General features: G+C 37.9%; 1 protein-coding gene across 4 annotated transcripts in view; it reads right to left on the bottom strand.

Annotated features, from left to right (window-relative positions):
* The window catches only part of pcdh15b (protocadherin-related 15b), a 375,223-nt gene that overhangs the window by 229,378 nt on the left and 129,785 nt on the right, over window positions 1-16,060 (bottom strand). For all 4 annotated transcript variants that reach the window (XR_009807925.1, XM_061909585.1, XM_061909586.1 and 1 more), the window contains exons 11-12: window positions 7,794-7,906; window positions 3,063-3,269 (exon numbers count right to left, since the gene is read on the bottom strand). Coding sequence is in view for 3 of the 4 variants with exons in the window: in XM_061909585.1 (XP_061765569.1) it covers window positions 3,063-3,269; window positions 7,794-7,906 (320 nt within the window). In the remaining variant the exon portion in view is untranslated. The remainder of the gene's footprint in view (window positions 1-3,062; window positions 3,270-7,793; window positions 7,907-16,060) is intronic.

Genomic DNA, 16,060 nt, shown 5'->3' with positions numbered 1-16,060 from the left:
TAGGAAGTATGAGCGCTAAGAACACACAGGTAAAAGTGGTCTGCTTTAACGGCATAATTACACAGTATTTTGGAGATCTGTGTTGCTGAATCTTTTGCAATTTGTTCAATTAATATTGGAGAAGTCACAGTAGAAAGATGGAGTTGGGAAGCTTTAGCCTTTAGCCACACAAACACACGGTGATTCCTTGTTTAAAATTCCCGGAGCTGAAAATTTACTATGGATCAGAGCGCGGTCAAGCAGACATGGATCCCAACCGTATGTCAACCAGCAGGTTTCGTTGAGAAAATTGTGGTTAAAAAGTCGCCACTTACTTAGCTGAGCTTGTGTCGTCCATACAGCTGCCTTCGACACCCGTGAGACGTGGCGTCAACACACCCATGGACGTACACCTCCGACTATCAGGTAATAAAACACTAGCAAGACAATAGAAAGATAAGGGATTTCCCAGAATTATCTTAGTAAATGTGTTGAAATACATCGGAATACGTTCCAATGCTATCGCGTTTTTTTTTTTTTCCTAGTCCGTCGCTATCAATATCTTCAAACACGCATCTTTCATCCTCACTCAAATAAATGGGGAAATTGTCGTTTTCTCGGTCCGAATAACTGTTTTTGTTGGAGGCTCCCATTAAAATCAATGTGAATATGTGAGGAGCCCCCACACTTGCGACATCATCGTCTGCGACTTCCGGTAAAGGCGAGGCTTTTTCAGGAAGTACCAAAAGTGGCGAACTTTATCATCGATTTTCGCTACTAAATCCTTTCAGCAAAAATATGGCAATATCGCAAAATGATTAAGTATGACACATAGAATGGACCTGCTATTCCCGTTTAAATAAGAAAATCTCATTTCAGTAGGCCTTTAAAGCACCAGTTCTACTGGCAGCAAAACAGGCCCAGAGCATAATACTCCCACCACCATGCTTGACGGTAGGATGGTGATCCTACCTCACCTTTTCTCCTCCAATTTTTGTTTCATCTGACATCACATGGACAAAGATAAGACTTTCTGGAGGAAAGTTCTGTGGTATTGAGGTAAATATGAACATTGCTGTATGTATACTTTTGACCCAGTAGAATTGGTCACATTTTCAGTAGACCGATTATAAATTGACAAAAGAACCAAACTTCATGAATGGTTTTTGTGACCAACAAGTATGTGCTCCAATTGCTCTATCAGAAAAAAATATGAGTTGTAGACATTATTGGAAACTCAAGACACACAAGACATTATGGACTTTACAAGTTTATGTAAACTTTTGACTACGACTGTCAGTCTAGCACAGGGGTCACCAACGCAGTGCCCACGGGCACCAGGTAGCCCGTAAGACCAGATGAGTCGCCCGCTGGCCTGTTCTAAAAATAGCTCAAATAGCAGCACTTACCAGCGAGCTGCCTCTATTTTTTAAATTGTATTTATTTACTAGCAAGCTGGTCTCGCTTTGCTCGACATTTTTAATTCTAAGAGAGACAAAACTCAAATAGAATTTGAAAATCCAAGAAAATAATTTAGACTTTCTCTTCACTTGTTTAAATACATTCATTTATTGTTTTACTTTGCTTCTTATAACTTCCAGAGGGATATTTTAAAGAAAAAATACGACCTTAAAAATGATTTTAGGATTTTAAAACACATATACCTTTTCACCTTTTAAATTCCTTCCTCTTCTTTCCTGACAATTTAAATCAATGTTCAAGTATTTTTTTTTTTTAATAATAAATACATTTTAATTTAATTCTTCATTTTAGCTTCTGTTTTTTCGACAAAGAATATTTGTGAAATATTTCTTCAAACTTATTATGATTAAATTTCAAAAAAAGTATTCCAGCAAATCTAGAAAATCCGTAGAATCAAACTTAAGTCTTATTTCAAAGTGTGTTGAATTTCTTTTAAAATTTTTGTTCTACAAAATGTAGAAGAAATAATGATTTGTCTTTGTTAGAAATATAGCTTGGTCCAATTTGTTATATATTCTAACAAAGTGCAGATAGGATTTTAACCTATTTAAAACACGTCATCAAAATTTTTAAATTAATCTTAATCAGGAAAAATACTAATGATGTACGGCGTGGCGCAGTGGGAGAGTGGCCGTGCGCAACCCGAGGGTCCATGGTTCAATCCCCACCTAGTACCAACCTCGTCACGTCCGTTGTGTCCTGAGCAAGACACTTCACCCTTGCTCCTGATGGGTGCTGGTTAGCGCCTTGCATGGCAGCTCCCTCCATCAGTGTGTGAATGGGTGAATGTGGAAGTAGTGTCAAAGCGCTTTGAGTACCTTGAAGGTAGAAAAGCGCTATACAAGTACAACCCATTTATCATGTTCCATAAATAATTTTTTTAATTTTTTCAAAAACATTCAAAATAGCTAATTTTTCTCTTCTTTTTTTTGGGTTGAATTTTGAATTTAAAAGTGTCGAAATTGAAAATAAACTATATTTCAAAATGTAATTTTAATTTTTTTTCATGTTTTCTCCTCTTTTAAACCGTTCAATTAAATGTTTTTTTCATCATTTATTCTCTACAAAAAACTTTCCGTAAAAGGAAAAAAATGTACGACGGAATGACAGACAGGAATACCCATTTTTTTTATACATATAGATTTATTTATTAAAGGTAAATAGAGCAAATTGTCTCCTTCTGGCAATTTATTTAAGTGTGTATCAAACTGGTAGCCCTTTGCATTAATCAGTACCCAAGAAGTAGCTCTTGGTTTCAAAAAGGTTGGTGACCCCTGGTTTGGCATGACCTTAAACGTCACAGAGCACAGAACCATTATTTCCAAACACGATAATTGGTGGCGATAACGTCATGGCTGGATCAGTGCTGCTACCAGCACTAGGAGAGCTATGGTTAATTGAAGCAAACAATTTAATTTCAAGCTGAGCACGGACTTCTCTAAAGTATAACCAAGTTTAATTTCAGCAGCAACATTTCTTCAGAAGATTTAATTCCCTCATTGTGAACAACAAAGCATCCATGATCCTTGTGGCTCTCACTACTTGAAACATTCCTGACCTCCCCTACTGATGAGTTCTAGACTATTGTTACTTAAACTCACCTCCTCCACGTCGTTATCCAGGGCCACAATGGCCAAAGGTTCCGACAGGCTGGTATTGCTCGCTATTGTGGTTCCCACTGGCGAGCCCTCCAAAACAAAGCCGTGATAGTGTCTCTCCAGGAAGTACGGCGCCTGGTTGTTCTCGTCCAACACATCAATTTGGAGGCTGGCGAAAGCCGGCAGCGGGTGTCCATTGTCCTGCTCCGCCTGCACACAAAAATGACTTATTAACATCCCTCCGGGTTCTCCGGCTTCCTCCCACCTCCAAAGACATGCACCAGGGGATAGGTTGATTGGCAACACTAAATTGGCCCTAGTGTGTGAATGCGAGTGTGAATGTTGTCTGTCTATCGGTGTTGGCCCTGAGATGAGGTGGCGACTTGTCTAGGCTGTAACTTGAGGGATAAGCGGTAGAAAATGCTCTGTTCCTGCACATGTTCTTTCATCTTTATTCCAGCCATAGATCCTGCTGTGGGACCGCTAACACATGACATAAAGAACGGCAGTCTGGCAGCATACGTTATTTAGCAATAGGAGACAACATGCATAATTAACTCCTCATAGCCATCTTTGAGTACACTGTGCATGGTAATCGGACTGAAAAGTCGTCCCACAAAACATCTATAATGTCGGTTATAGCAACATATATTATACATGACAAAAATGCATATTTATAACATCTGCATCAGGAGGATATCAGCTACTTAGAGAAGATTTATTCAGTAACTGTAGTATGATGCCGTGCCACTATCAATGTTGATTATTTTTAGGCTGCTTTCTATTTCCAGCAGTCTGTGACTGGAGTAGAATGAGTCCAGTGACAGTTATGCAATTGTACATACAACAAAGATACCCCATCTGTTGTAGGCCTCTACCTAAAGGGGAGCTGCACTTTTTGGGGGGAATTTTGCCCATTATTCACAATCTATGTGTAAGACAACAACTCTTTTTTTTATGCATTCTAACTCGTAAATTAAGTATGAGGTGGCTAACAATGCAGCTAATGGGAGTACATAATTACACCCATAAATCCTTCTAGAAAAACCTCCAAAAACTGCCAACAATACTCTATTTACATCTTGCAACCTGCCTATTAACCAAGTATTACCGATATTGTTATTATAATCACTAACGCAAACAAACCATTTTTTAGCAGCGCGACTATATTGACATATTGAGCCGGTCGGCTGCTGCATCACCTCTTCGCTGGTGAGATGTATTTCTAGATTATACATCGCGCCTCTTACTTGGATATTAAAAGGATGTGGCCACAAACCGAGAAGGTGGTCAACTTTGACATTTAATTTATACCAGGAAATGGCAAGAAAGACACGAAAAGACGCTTGATTGAGGCACATTTTTTTTTAACCCTTCTTGAGGATTGAGACGAATTCTTCATCTAAATGGGAAGATATTAACATCCCATCAGTTGGCAATCTAGTGAGAGCAGACATGGTACAGTAGGTGTATATTTTGTTATATTTGTAATTTATATATTTTCTTCAACACTAAGCAATGCATGGTGCTTAGTGCTTGTTGTTGAAAGGAAAAGCAAATGTGATACATCTGTGAAATTAATATGCCGCCGTGTGCTTCGAATAAGCAAAATAGGTAAATATTACATGTTACTATGAATGTGCCTTTTACTTCATTACTTACAGTGTGGACATAAAACCTTCATGGAGGCTTTTGGATGTTTTAGAAGGCTTTATAGGCGGAATAGGGCGACTACAATTAGATCCATTGTTCGCTGACTTTTGATAGTGTTTTTTTTACAAGTTAGAATGCATTAAAAAATAATAATGTGTTTTCAGTTCTTGTATTACATAAGGATTGAGATGGATAAACAAAATTAAAAAAAAAAGTGCAGTTCTCCTTTAACTGCAAAGTTTAGCGCAATTGCGGCCCACGCAAGTAGTTAAATACTTTATGGCAATCTTGAAACCCACTGGAAATAACACTAACTATTGCAGACAATTTTACAGTGCAACAAACACTCATTGGACAACACAAAGAGCAACTTCCTGTAAGCAAGCAAAGTGTCTCCTGGGAAACTTATCAGTGTTAAAATATACAATTTCTAGAATCAATTTTACAGGCCTTAAAGCCAGCCATAGCCCAGGTTCTCTAAAGCTGCTGGTAGAAGTAACAGGTTTAAAGGGCAAATTTGAAAGAGAAACTTTGGGGAAAAACTAGAATTATCACCACGTTTTATGATGCGAGTACTACATACATAAAGTTGTGTATTCATATCTTGTTCAATACTTCATACATCTGTAGATGTATGCTTTTCTGGTGCAATTTTCCATGTGTAAACACATCTATTAATGCTAACTGTTAACTGCAATAATATCCACACTTTAACTAAACAAAGTTAATTAAAGCAGGTCCCGAAACTATGGGCCGTCAGCGTGAACAATCCGACCTGCAAAACGTCTAAAAGATAGTAATTGTGGTCAATAAATTTGAATCTTTGAGGATGTGTGATTGTTTGAAGGAGTAGTTCAGAACTGTTCATCACTAACTGCACATTATGCATAAAATCAATATATAAGTAGCATTCAAACAGCCTTTCCCATCCATGGTCTAATTAACCAAAAGCAAAAGAGAAAGGTAATATGTGTGGTACAAAACCACATAACTTGCCCACTGGATTATTTGTGTATTATAAAAAATATTGACGCACCACATGCAATTTTAAAATTCAAATCCATTCTAAGGCATGATGGGTAATATGCAAAAACTCTCCACACTTTGACATGTTTGACACATTTTAACTGCCCAATATTTTGGATTACAAAACTTTAGGTCATTAGGGACATAAACAAGGTAGGAGTGGATCACATACTCTTAATATTTAATGTTTTATTGTTTATACTTCATATGTTCAGGTGCACATCTCAGATACATTTTGGTACTTGATGCATGTAACAGTTAGCATTAGTTCAGTGTAATTGCGGCCCACGCACCTCGGGCGGGTAGTAGTTAAATAATGTATGGCAATCTTTAATCCCACTGATAAGAACACTAGCTACTGCACACAATATTTAACAGCGCAACAAACACTCATTGGACAACACAAAGAGCAATGTCCTGTACGCAAGCATAAGTGTCTCCTGGGAAACTAAACAGTGTTAAAATATACCATTTTTACAATAATTTTTTTGTACACAAAAGAAAGCTAGCTAGTTAATGTTAAAATGCTATCTTTATTTTTTGCTAATTTTAGCATGCTAGCTTTTTTTTTTAGCTAATTTAACAGGTTTACACCTCAGTTACATATATTTTGGTATTTACAAATGCTAACTGTAAGAATGTTATTGTTAGAGTAGTACTGTTAGCATGCTAGTTGTTTTTTAGCACATCTGGCCGGCGTGCTAACTGTTAGCATTTCAGTTTGGCTTTAGCTTTTCAGCCTTCACACACAATTTCTGCCGAAATTGCATTTCTACACATTGTACTGCTTTTAAAAGTGAAAACTACCAAAATGGCCCCCACATCCTTTGATGTGTCAGTCTGTGGCCCTCAGTGGAACAGGTTTGTGCACATCTTCTTTAAAAATGTTGCTACTGTTTAACCATTACCGTATTTTTCGGACTATAAGTCGCAGTATTTTTCATAGTTTGGCCGGGGGTACGACTTATACTCATGTGTTGTACTTATGTGTGAAATTATTAACACATTACCGTAAAATATCAAATAATATTATTTAGCTCATTCACGTAAGAGACTAGACGTATAAGATTTCATGGGATTTAGCAATTAGGAGTGACAGATTATTTGGTAAACGTATAGCATGTTCTATATGTTATAGTTATTTGAACGACTGTTACCATAATATGTTACGTTAATATACCAGGCACCTTCTTAGTTGGTTATTTATGAGTCATATAACGTACATTTATTCAGCCTGTTGTTCACTATTATTTATTTATTTTAAATTGCCTTTCAAATGTGTATTCTTGGTGTTGGGTTTTATTAAATACATTTCCCCCAAAAATGCGACTTATATTCCGGTGCGACTTATATGTTTTTTCCCTTCTTTATCATGCATTTTCGGCAGGTGCGACTTATACTCTGGAGTGACTTATACTCCGAAAAATACAGTAGTTAGGGACAGCTACAATGTATCCCACTGGTCATATATGGGTTGTACTTGTATAGCGCTTTTCTACCTTCAAGGTACTCAAAGCACTTTGACACTACTTCCACATTTACCCATTCACACACTGATGGAGGGAGCTGCCATGCAAGGCGCTAAACGGCACCCATCAGGAGCAAGGGTGAGGTGTCTTGCTCAGGACACAACGGACGTGACGAGGTTGGTACTAGGTGGGGATTGAACCAGGGATCCTCGGGTTGCAGACGGCCACTCTGCCACGCCGTCCCTTGAATTTCAGTGTTCATTTATTTACACATATACACACACATTACACTCATCTACTCTACGTTGAGTTAAGGGTTGAATTGTCCATCCTTGTTCTATTCTCTGTCACTATTTTTCAAACTACCACTACGTCCTCCTGGAGGCAATGCAGGTCCAAGCGTATTTTCTTCATCTGGTGGATAAAAAAAAAACATGAATGAAGTTGCTCTATCTAGTGGGGGGACTTTAACAAATCGTCTTGAAGATGTCAGTGCAACATTTGGACTGCTGAGTGGAGGTGTGGGGCGTTTTTCATTTGAAGCATGTAGGGCAGAAAATGGAGTTAAACATCCACAGTGTCTGACCTTCACAACCAGATCGAATTTTCGGTACAGTTCCCTGTCGATGGGCTTCAGCAGCAGGAGCTCGGCCGTGCTTCTGTTCAAGCTGAAATATTCCACGTAGGACTCTGGTTTGCCTGCAAGAATATGGAAAAAAAAGACATTTATACAAAGGAGAAATTGGAAAAATAATAGGGTAATTGGTTCAAAATCAATAAATGGTGGGTGTCCAGCAGAGAGAGAGAGAGGGACAGACAGCGAGAGGGAAGGAGAAGCTTTCTGCAGCTCTCCACAGGTGGGGATGCACACACTCAAGACGTATGCGGTACTTTGGAATGCTGCATTGCTCTGCAGGGAAATCAAGAGCTGGCAGCCGTGGCGGTGGTGGCAAGAGAAGCACACGCTCCTCAAGTGAGCATTCCTATTTGCTGCTTTGTGGCATCTTTACCGCTTGTATTTATCTGACTGGCTCTAAATGAGGGACGATGCACTCTTAGGCTCCCCGTTCCGTGCTCTGGTGCAGACTGAGAATCTTTTAAAAAACGTACTTTGGTGCAGTTCGCTTAATGCAAACCCTGGTATTTTTGTCAAGGGACAAAAAGACGGTGCAGTGAAGAACATATGTATAAAGTGAAGACTAGATTGGACAGATTTCATGACATATTACGTAATGCAGTCTGCTGGTTTGACAGGGTTCTAGTCCTCATTAGACAGAGTTATGATGGAGTGCTCAGGTGGTATTGATTGTGCAAAGACCACAGTGCAACAGTAAAACAACAGTGCAAAAACATCAAAAATGGATAAAAAGCGAAATGGGAAAAAACAATATCAAAAGCAGATTTACAACAGACAATAAAAGCAGTCAGCAACTGAGTTCTATGTATACTTGCTGGTCCATCGAGGTCCAGTAAACACCGAAACATCAATCGACAATCCAAAAAGTGTCAGTGTGTGTTTTGGTCATGAAAAGAATAGAAAAACAAACACAAAATTGTTATACTGGATTTCATTTTGACACCCAAGAAATATTGAAAATCAAATTGTTTGTTTTTTGTGTTGAACAGTATTAGCTAGACATAAAAAATATTAAAACATTATTTTATTTTTGTATTTCACATAACAAAAATGAAAGTCAACAGAAACGGACAAAAAACGGACCGAAACCCGTTTTTTTTTTTTAGATTCCGACACTGGAACCAGAAGTTATTTAAAGACAAGAGTGGCTTTTGGAGAAAACAATGTGGTGTTGTATCAAAAAGAGAACACTTTGTCTTTTTAATTTTTATTTTTTGTGTTTTAAATCAAAAAATAAAAATAAACCAAGTTTGTTTTTCCAATTTCATTTTCACGAGAGGAAAATTCAATGACTAAAACATACACTGATTAAAAAGCCACAGCTACTTTACCTACTTTGTAACCTGTGGAGAATTACCTAAAAGCTTGAAATGTCTCTCCTTTTAAAACCCAAACCCCTGCCTCCATGGACAAAGACACTCCTAATTTATCTAAAAACATGCATTTTCATGCTTTTAATTTTCCTGAAGGAACTCTCCTGAAGGAATCAATAAAGTACTATCTATCTATCTATCTATCTATTTCCCTGATGTTATTACACATTAAAAAGGTATGTAAATAAAAATGTACATACCTTAATTGTTTCCAAATATACCGGCAGTATAATGGGTGATCAAACAAAACATAAGACATCGTCATAGACCCTAGCTGCGGAAGTTAAGTCTCCAACTAACTAAACAGACTCAATAAGTCCACAGTGGCGTTTTGATGAGTTTACAAAACTTAAACATATACATCAATAATGCTATATTAAGGTAATAATACTAACAAACACTGTTGTCATATTTGTTTATGCTAACGATGTTAGCTTGATTACATTACGACAGCACATCCAAATATGCACTTAAACACTCCTACAGACACCACACATATAACAGTTGATTAAGTAAAAATTGTTTTAGTTAAATTGTAAAATTTACAAATATTACTTTGATTGATGAATGAAAAATCCTTTTCCGGCACAAAACTGGAAGTACATTGTCAACCCGCAGAGCTTGCAAGGAGTTAACTCATCCAAAAGATGGGGCAAGAGCACAAAAAAACATTATTATAGTGTCTCTGCTGGCATAACATGACAACTATTTGTTGAATACAAAACATTATGGCCGATAGTGAAGAAAAATTCATAAATTAGCCACACAGTTTTAGAAGACGCAGGATTCAAAGCGTTGAAAAAAAGTAGCGTGTTATAGTCTGGAAAATACGGTACTGTACTTTCAGTATTATAGCAATCTTTTTCTGATGTTTAAATAATACACACGTCTCCAGCTAGGTAGCAGCAGTGCTTTAAAAAGTCCACAGGTACAATGGTGTACACGACAGACTGACTGGAAGGACGAAAGATGAAGTTCCTGACAAAGATGGAAAGAAAATTGGAGGAGACAAAGAAATTGGACAAAGCATTTGGCTTACCGTGAATACGGTGGGGAAATTAGGAAATATCGTTATGTGTTCAATGCCTAAAAACTTGGCAAGAAACCAAACAAAAACAATTTAAGTGTTTTAAAAGCTGCTGTGCTCATACATGTAAACCTCTGCATTTCAAAATACGAGAAATGTCCCGGGAAAATGGGTAAAAATCAGGGGTTTTCATGTTCATCAAAAATGGCCACTTAATTAATAAAGCTGGAATCATAACAGTGTCACTAACCAGTGTGCCATTCACTTTGACATGAGACTGGCTGTTGGTATGATAGAAAATATGATTTAAGGTTTCCTAGTGGAAAAAAAACAGTTATGTTTAATTGGTGCTCATAATTAAGGCATTTTTCAAGCCGGCTAACGTCATTCCTCCTTCGATCTTAAAGAAAAGCTGCAGGCCGTTATCTAGGTAATAGGGTTGTACGGCATACCAGTATTAGTATAGTACCGCGATACTAATGAATCATATTCAGTACAACACCACCTCTAAAGAGTACCGGTCCCCCAAACGTCGTGTCATGCAGAACGCCGTCAGGAAGAGGTGCTTTAAGACATGGCTAGCTATCTAGCGGCTAATGTCTGTCCACAGTCAGCACAGCTCCAATCTCATTAATCATTGTCTCCATGGAGACAAATCAAGCACTATTATTTCAACTATCAGCCCTAAAGGACGCGTGATCATACTTGCCAACCCTCCCGGATTTTCCGGGAGACTCCCGAAATTCAGCCCTCTCCCAAAAACCTCCCGGCACAAATTTTCTCCCGAAAATCTCCCGAAATTCAGGCGTAGCTGGAGGCCACGCCCCCTCCAGCTCCATGCGACGTGAGTGACGTGTCGACAGTCTTTCCCACAATATAAAGAGCGAGCCTGCCCAATGACGTTTTAACTGTAGAATGATCGAGGGCGAGTTCTTGGTTTCTTATGTGGGTTTATTGTTAGGCAGTTTCATTAAAGTCATCCCAGCCCGGTAATAACACTCAACAACAGCAGTCACGTTTTTTCGTCTACCGTAAAGCAGTTTGTCTGCCTAAACAGCAATGTTGTGAACTTGTGACACTCTTAAACAGGACAATACTGCTATCTACTGTACATAGAATAGAGTAGAATGTAGAATGGACAGAGAATAGAACAAAGATGGACATTTCAACCCTTAACTCAACAATGAATGGATGAGTGTTATGTGTGTGTATATGTGTTAATAAATGAACACTGAAATTCAAGTATTTTTTTTATTTATATTATATATATATATATATATATATAATAAAATAAATATATATATATAAACATATATATAAAGCTAGAATTCACTGAAATTCAAGTATTTATTATATATATATATATACATATATATATATATATATATATATATATATATATATATATATATAAATCCATCCATTTTCTACCGCTTATTCCCTTTTGGGGTCGCGGGGGGCGCTGGCGCCTATCTCAGCTACAATCGGACGGAAGGCGGGGTACACCCTGGACAAGTCGCCACCCGCGATATATATATATATATATATATATATATATATATATATATATATATATATATATATATATATATATATATATATATATATATATATATATATATATATATATATATATATATATATATATATATATATATATAAAGCTAGAATTCACTGAAATTCAAGTATTTCTTATATATATATACATACAAATATTAAATATTTGACACGCCCTCAAATACGCCCTGCCACACCCCCACCACAATCGACCACGCCCCCCTCCCATCCCCCACCTCCCGAAATCAGAGGTCTCAAGGTTAGCAAGTATGCGCGTGATAGTTATGCATATTTCACACCGCAGCACATCAGAGTCATGATAAAGGATGAGTTGAAACTTATCAATAGTTGACAATGTCAAAACAGGTTTTCATTATGACCAATCACCATCCATTTATGCTACCACCTTGACTTTGAACACACTGATCACAGGTGAATGAAGCGCATACTTAATCAAAAGCCATACATGTCACACTAAGGGTAGCCGTATGAACAACGCCAACACTGTGATAAATCTGTGCCATAGCATGAACCCATACTAAACAACAATGACAAACATATTTTGGGAGAATAGTTGCTCCACAACACAACATAAACACTACAGAATAAATTCCCAGAATGCCCAGCAGCACTAACTCTTCAGGGAGGCTACAATATAAACAAACGCCATTGGTGGATCTACACCTAAAATCCACTGTGATTATACAAAGTACTGGAGCGTATCTAGTCGATACTACTATGTTTACATCAATATTTTTTAGCATCACAAAATCTTCATTTCTTTTAAAAATTATATTATGTTTATAAACTCAGGAAATGTGACCCTGGACACATGAGGCCTTTGAATATGACCAATGTATGATCCTGTAACTACTTGGTATTGGATTGATACTCAAATGTGTGGTATCATCCAAAACTAATGTAAAGTATCAAACAACAGAAGAATAAGTGCTTATTACATTTTAACAGAAGTTTAGAGAGAACATGTTAAAACAGAAATGTCATGACATATTACGTAATGCAGTCTGCTGGTGTGACAGCTAGGGTTCTCGTTCCCATTAGTCAGAGTTATGTTGGAGTGCTCAGGTGGTATTGATTGTGCAAAGACCACGGTGCAACAACAGTAAAAAAAACAGTGCAAATAAGAAGATAAACAGTAAATGAACAAGTATATTAATACCCGGCATTAACGTATATATTAACATATATTAATATATATGTATATACATATATATATATATATTAACATATATTAACGCATATATTAACGCCCGGAAAAGGGTGGAGTGCCATCTCCGGGTTGGGGAGGAGACCCTGCCCCAAGTGGAGGAGTTCAAGTACCTAGGAGTCTTGTTCACGAGTGGGGGAAGAGTGGATCGTGAGATCGACAGGCCGATCGGTGCGGCGTCTTCAGTAATGCGGACGTTGTATCGATCCGTTGTGGTGAAGAAGGAGCTGAGCCGGAAGGCAAAGCTCTCAATTTACCGGTCGATCCACGTTCCCATCCTCACCTATGGTCATGAGCTTTGGGTCATGCCCGAAAGGATAAGATCACGGGTACAAGCGGCCGAAATGAGTTTCCTCCGCCGGGTTGCGGGGCTCTCCCTTAGAGATAGGGTGAGAAGCTCTGACATCCGGGAGGAGCTCAACGTAAAGCCGCTGCTCCTCCACATCGAGAGGAGCCAGATGAGGTGGTTCGGGCATCTGGTCAGGATGCCACCCGAACGCCTCCCTAGGGATGTGTTTAGGGCACGTCCAGCTGGTAGGAGGCCACGGGGAAGACCCAGGACACGTTGGGAAGACTATGTCTCCCGGCTGGCCTGGGAACGCCTCGGGATCCCCCGGGAAGAGCTAGACGAACTGGCTGGGGAGAGGGAAGTCTGGGCTTCCCTGCTTAGGCTGCTGCCCCCACGACCCGACCTCGGATAAGCGGAAGATGATGGATGGATGGATGGATGGTATATTAATAATTAAGTTTCTACCACTTGTCCTTAATAATGTTGACAAAATAATAGAATGGAAAATGACACAATACGTTACATCAGCAGCTAAACTAGGAGCTTTTGTTTGTTTGCTTACTACTAAAAGATAAGTTGTCTAGTATGTTCACTATTTTATTTAAGGAAAAACTTGCAATAAGAAACCGAAAAGTACCGAAATATTTTGGTAACAGTACCAAAATATTGGTATCAGGACAACACTAATAGGTAAAGATAAGTCTTTGTCAGGATATTTCCACAAAATTAAGATTTTTGGCAGAAATATCTCCCTGTCTTCTTCATGTGCATCTATCTCTCTCGCGTTGTTTCTTTGATTGACTCGTGTAACTCTGAGGCTTCTGTCATGAGTGCGTGAGATGTCGAGTGATGCTTGAGTAAAACGAACACAATCGCTATAGTAGCAGCGATGCTGGTGAGGATTTTTTTTTATCTTGGAGAACAAAAGCTGGAGAAAAAAACGGGAACAAGCTGAAAAAAATGGACAAAAGAAAAGGATTTCAATGCAAAAACGGGACGTTTGACATGTACGACTGAGATCAATTTGTAAAAATGAACATCATAGTGAATTTATGCACTGTGTTCTGGTGAAAGGTTCATTGAATTGACTTAGAAATGATTTAAAGCAGTTGCAGATTATATTTCAGCTCAGCTCATTGTATTCCTCCAATACAATTGTATGTATCATGTGAGACTGATGTCAGACGCTGCCAGTGTGAATGCCTTTTGCCTTAAAATGTTAACATTTCAGCAATCACTTTCACAAAGGTACAATGCTGCAGAGAGTAAACTTGGATACACTTTACAGTAGTCAGTGTACAGCTTGTATAGCGACATAGATTGAAGTTTAAAATGAAAATGATTGTCAAGAAAGCTGTGTACTGCTGAGACAGGCAGTCAAACAAGGTTGTGTTGGCTTAGCTGAGGTTTATTGAATGAATTCCAACATGCATGGTGACAATTAAATGGGTACTCTCATTTAATGGATACTGTGCTGTGACTTCTCCATACCTTCTTTTGGGTAAGATGTCCCAAATGAACTGAAACATAGGACTTGGTGTAAACAGGTCTTAACAAAACAAGAGAAAGAAAATCTCTCGCCATCATCATGCACTGCATGAAGAAAGTCTGGCTACGGAGGAATCTCGGTTGGATGAAAACAGCCGGCTGGTCCCAATTTCCAGCATGACTGATGACTGATTTTTGGCAGATTTTTGTCTACCATTTGCATTTTGTCAACAATTGCAAAACATCGCTTCTACACATACGGTCAATAATCCTTTTTTGACAATGACCTAATCTTGACCAGTGAACCATACAAAGCAGAATTGTGTTGACATTTCGGACCTTTTAATGTAAATCAATAAGTCCTCAGAAAACTACATTCATTTGAAATGTCATGGAAACTGAAAATCAAGATACATAAGATCAACTTTTGAACTGAAATGTAAACATCGGTTTGCTAATAGCAAGAACGCGTCAAATAACCATCAAACGGTGTCTGCTCTTTCTATTCATTCGCTGCTACTCAAATTACGGCATAGCTGCGAGGATGCAAGCGTCCCCCCCGCCCTTATATTTTTGACTTTGTTTCTCATAATCCTACCTCAAACGGGGATTAGTTTCAATGGGGGGGTGCAGGAAATGCAATCAATTCCATGTCAAGCATGTCAGTACATTTAGAGACTTTGGCAGTCAGGAAAATAAGTTTTTTTTGTTTTTTTTTTGTTGCTCAAGCATTGTAATGTGCAATCATAAAACTCTTTAACTACCTAGTGACCATCAAACTGTACATGCATTAAAACTATGTGCATGTTTGTTTGACTGGAGGCTTTTCATTCTCTCATTCTTTTTTCATAATTGTAGACTGTGAACGTTAAAAAGGTTTTATAGAAAGCAGAGTGACAATGCAAAGCAACTCTCAGGAAAATATCAAAGATCTAGGCTGAACAGCGGTGGCCAAACATTTTGCCTACAAAGGCGAAAGTAAAAATCTGCCATTTACACATGTATAAATGCATATGTACATACGTATGTACGAACTAACATACATATAAACATATATACATACATGTACAAACATATATACAAATGTATAAATACATGTACAAATATGTACAAACACGTGTACAAACATGTATATATATATATATATATATATACATACATATATATACACACGTATATATATACATATATAAACACATATATATATACACATATACACATGTATGTATATGTATATGTATATATATGTATATA

The sequence above is a fragment of the Nerophis ophidion genome, linkage group LG08 (assembly GCF_033978795.1).
Source record: "Nerophis ophidion isolate RoL-2023_Sa linkage group LG08, RoL_Noph_v1.0, whole genome shotgun sequence".
NCBI lineage: Eukaryota > Metazoa > Chordata > Actinopteri > Syngnathiformes > Syngnathidae > Nerophis > Nerophis ophidion.
Note: the sequence above shows the minus strand (reverse complement) of the source record. Positions and strands in the feature narration are given on the sequence as shown.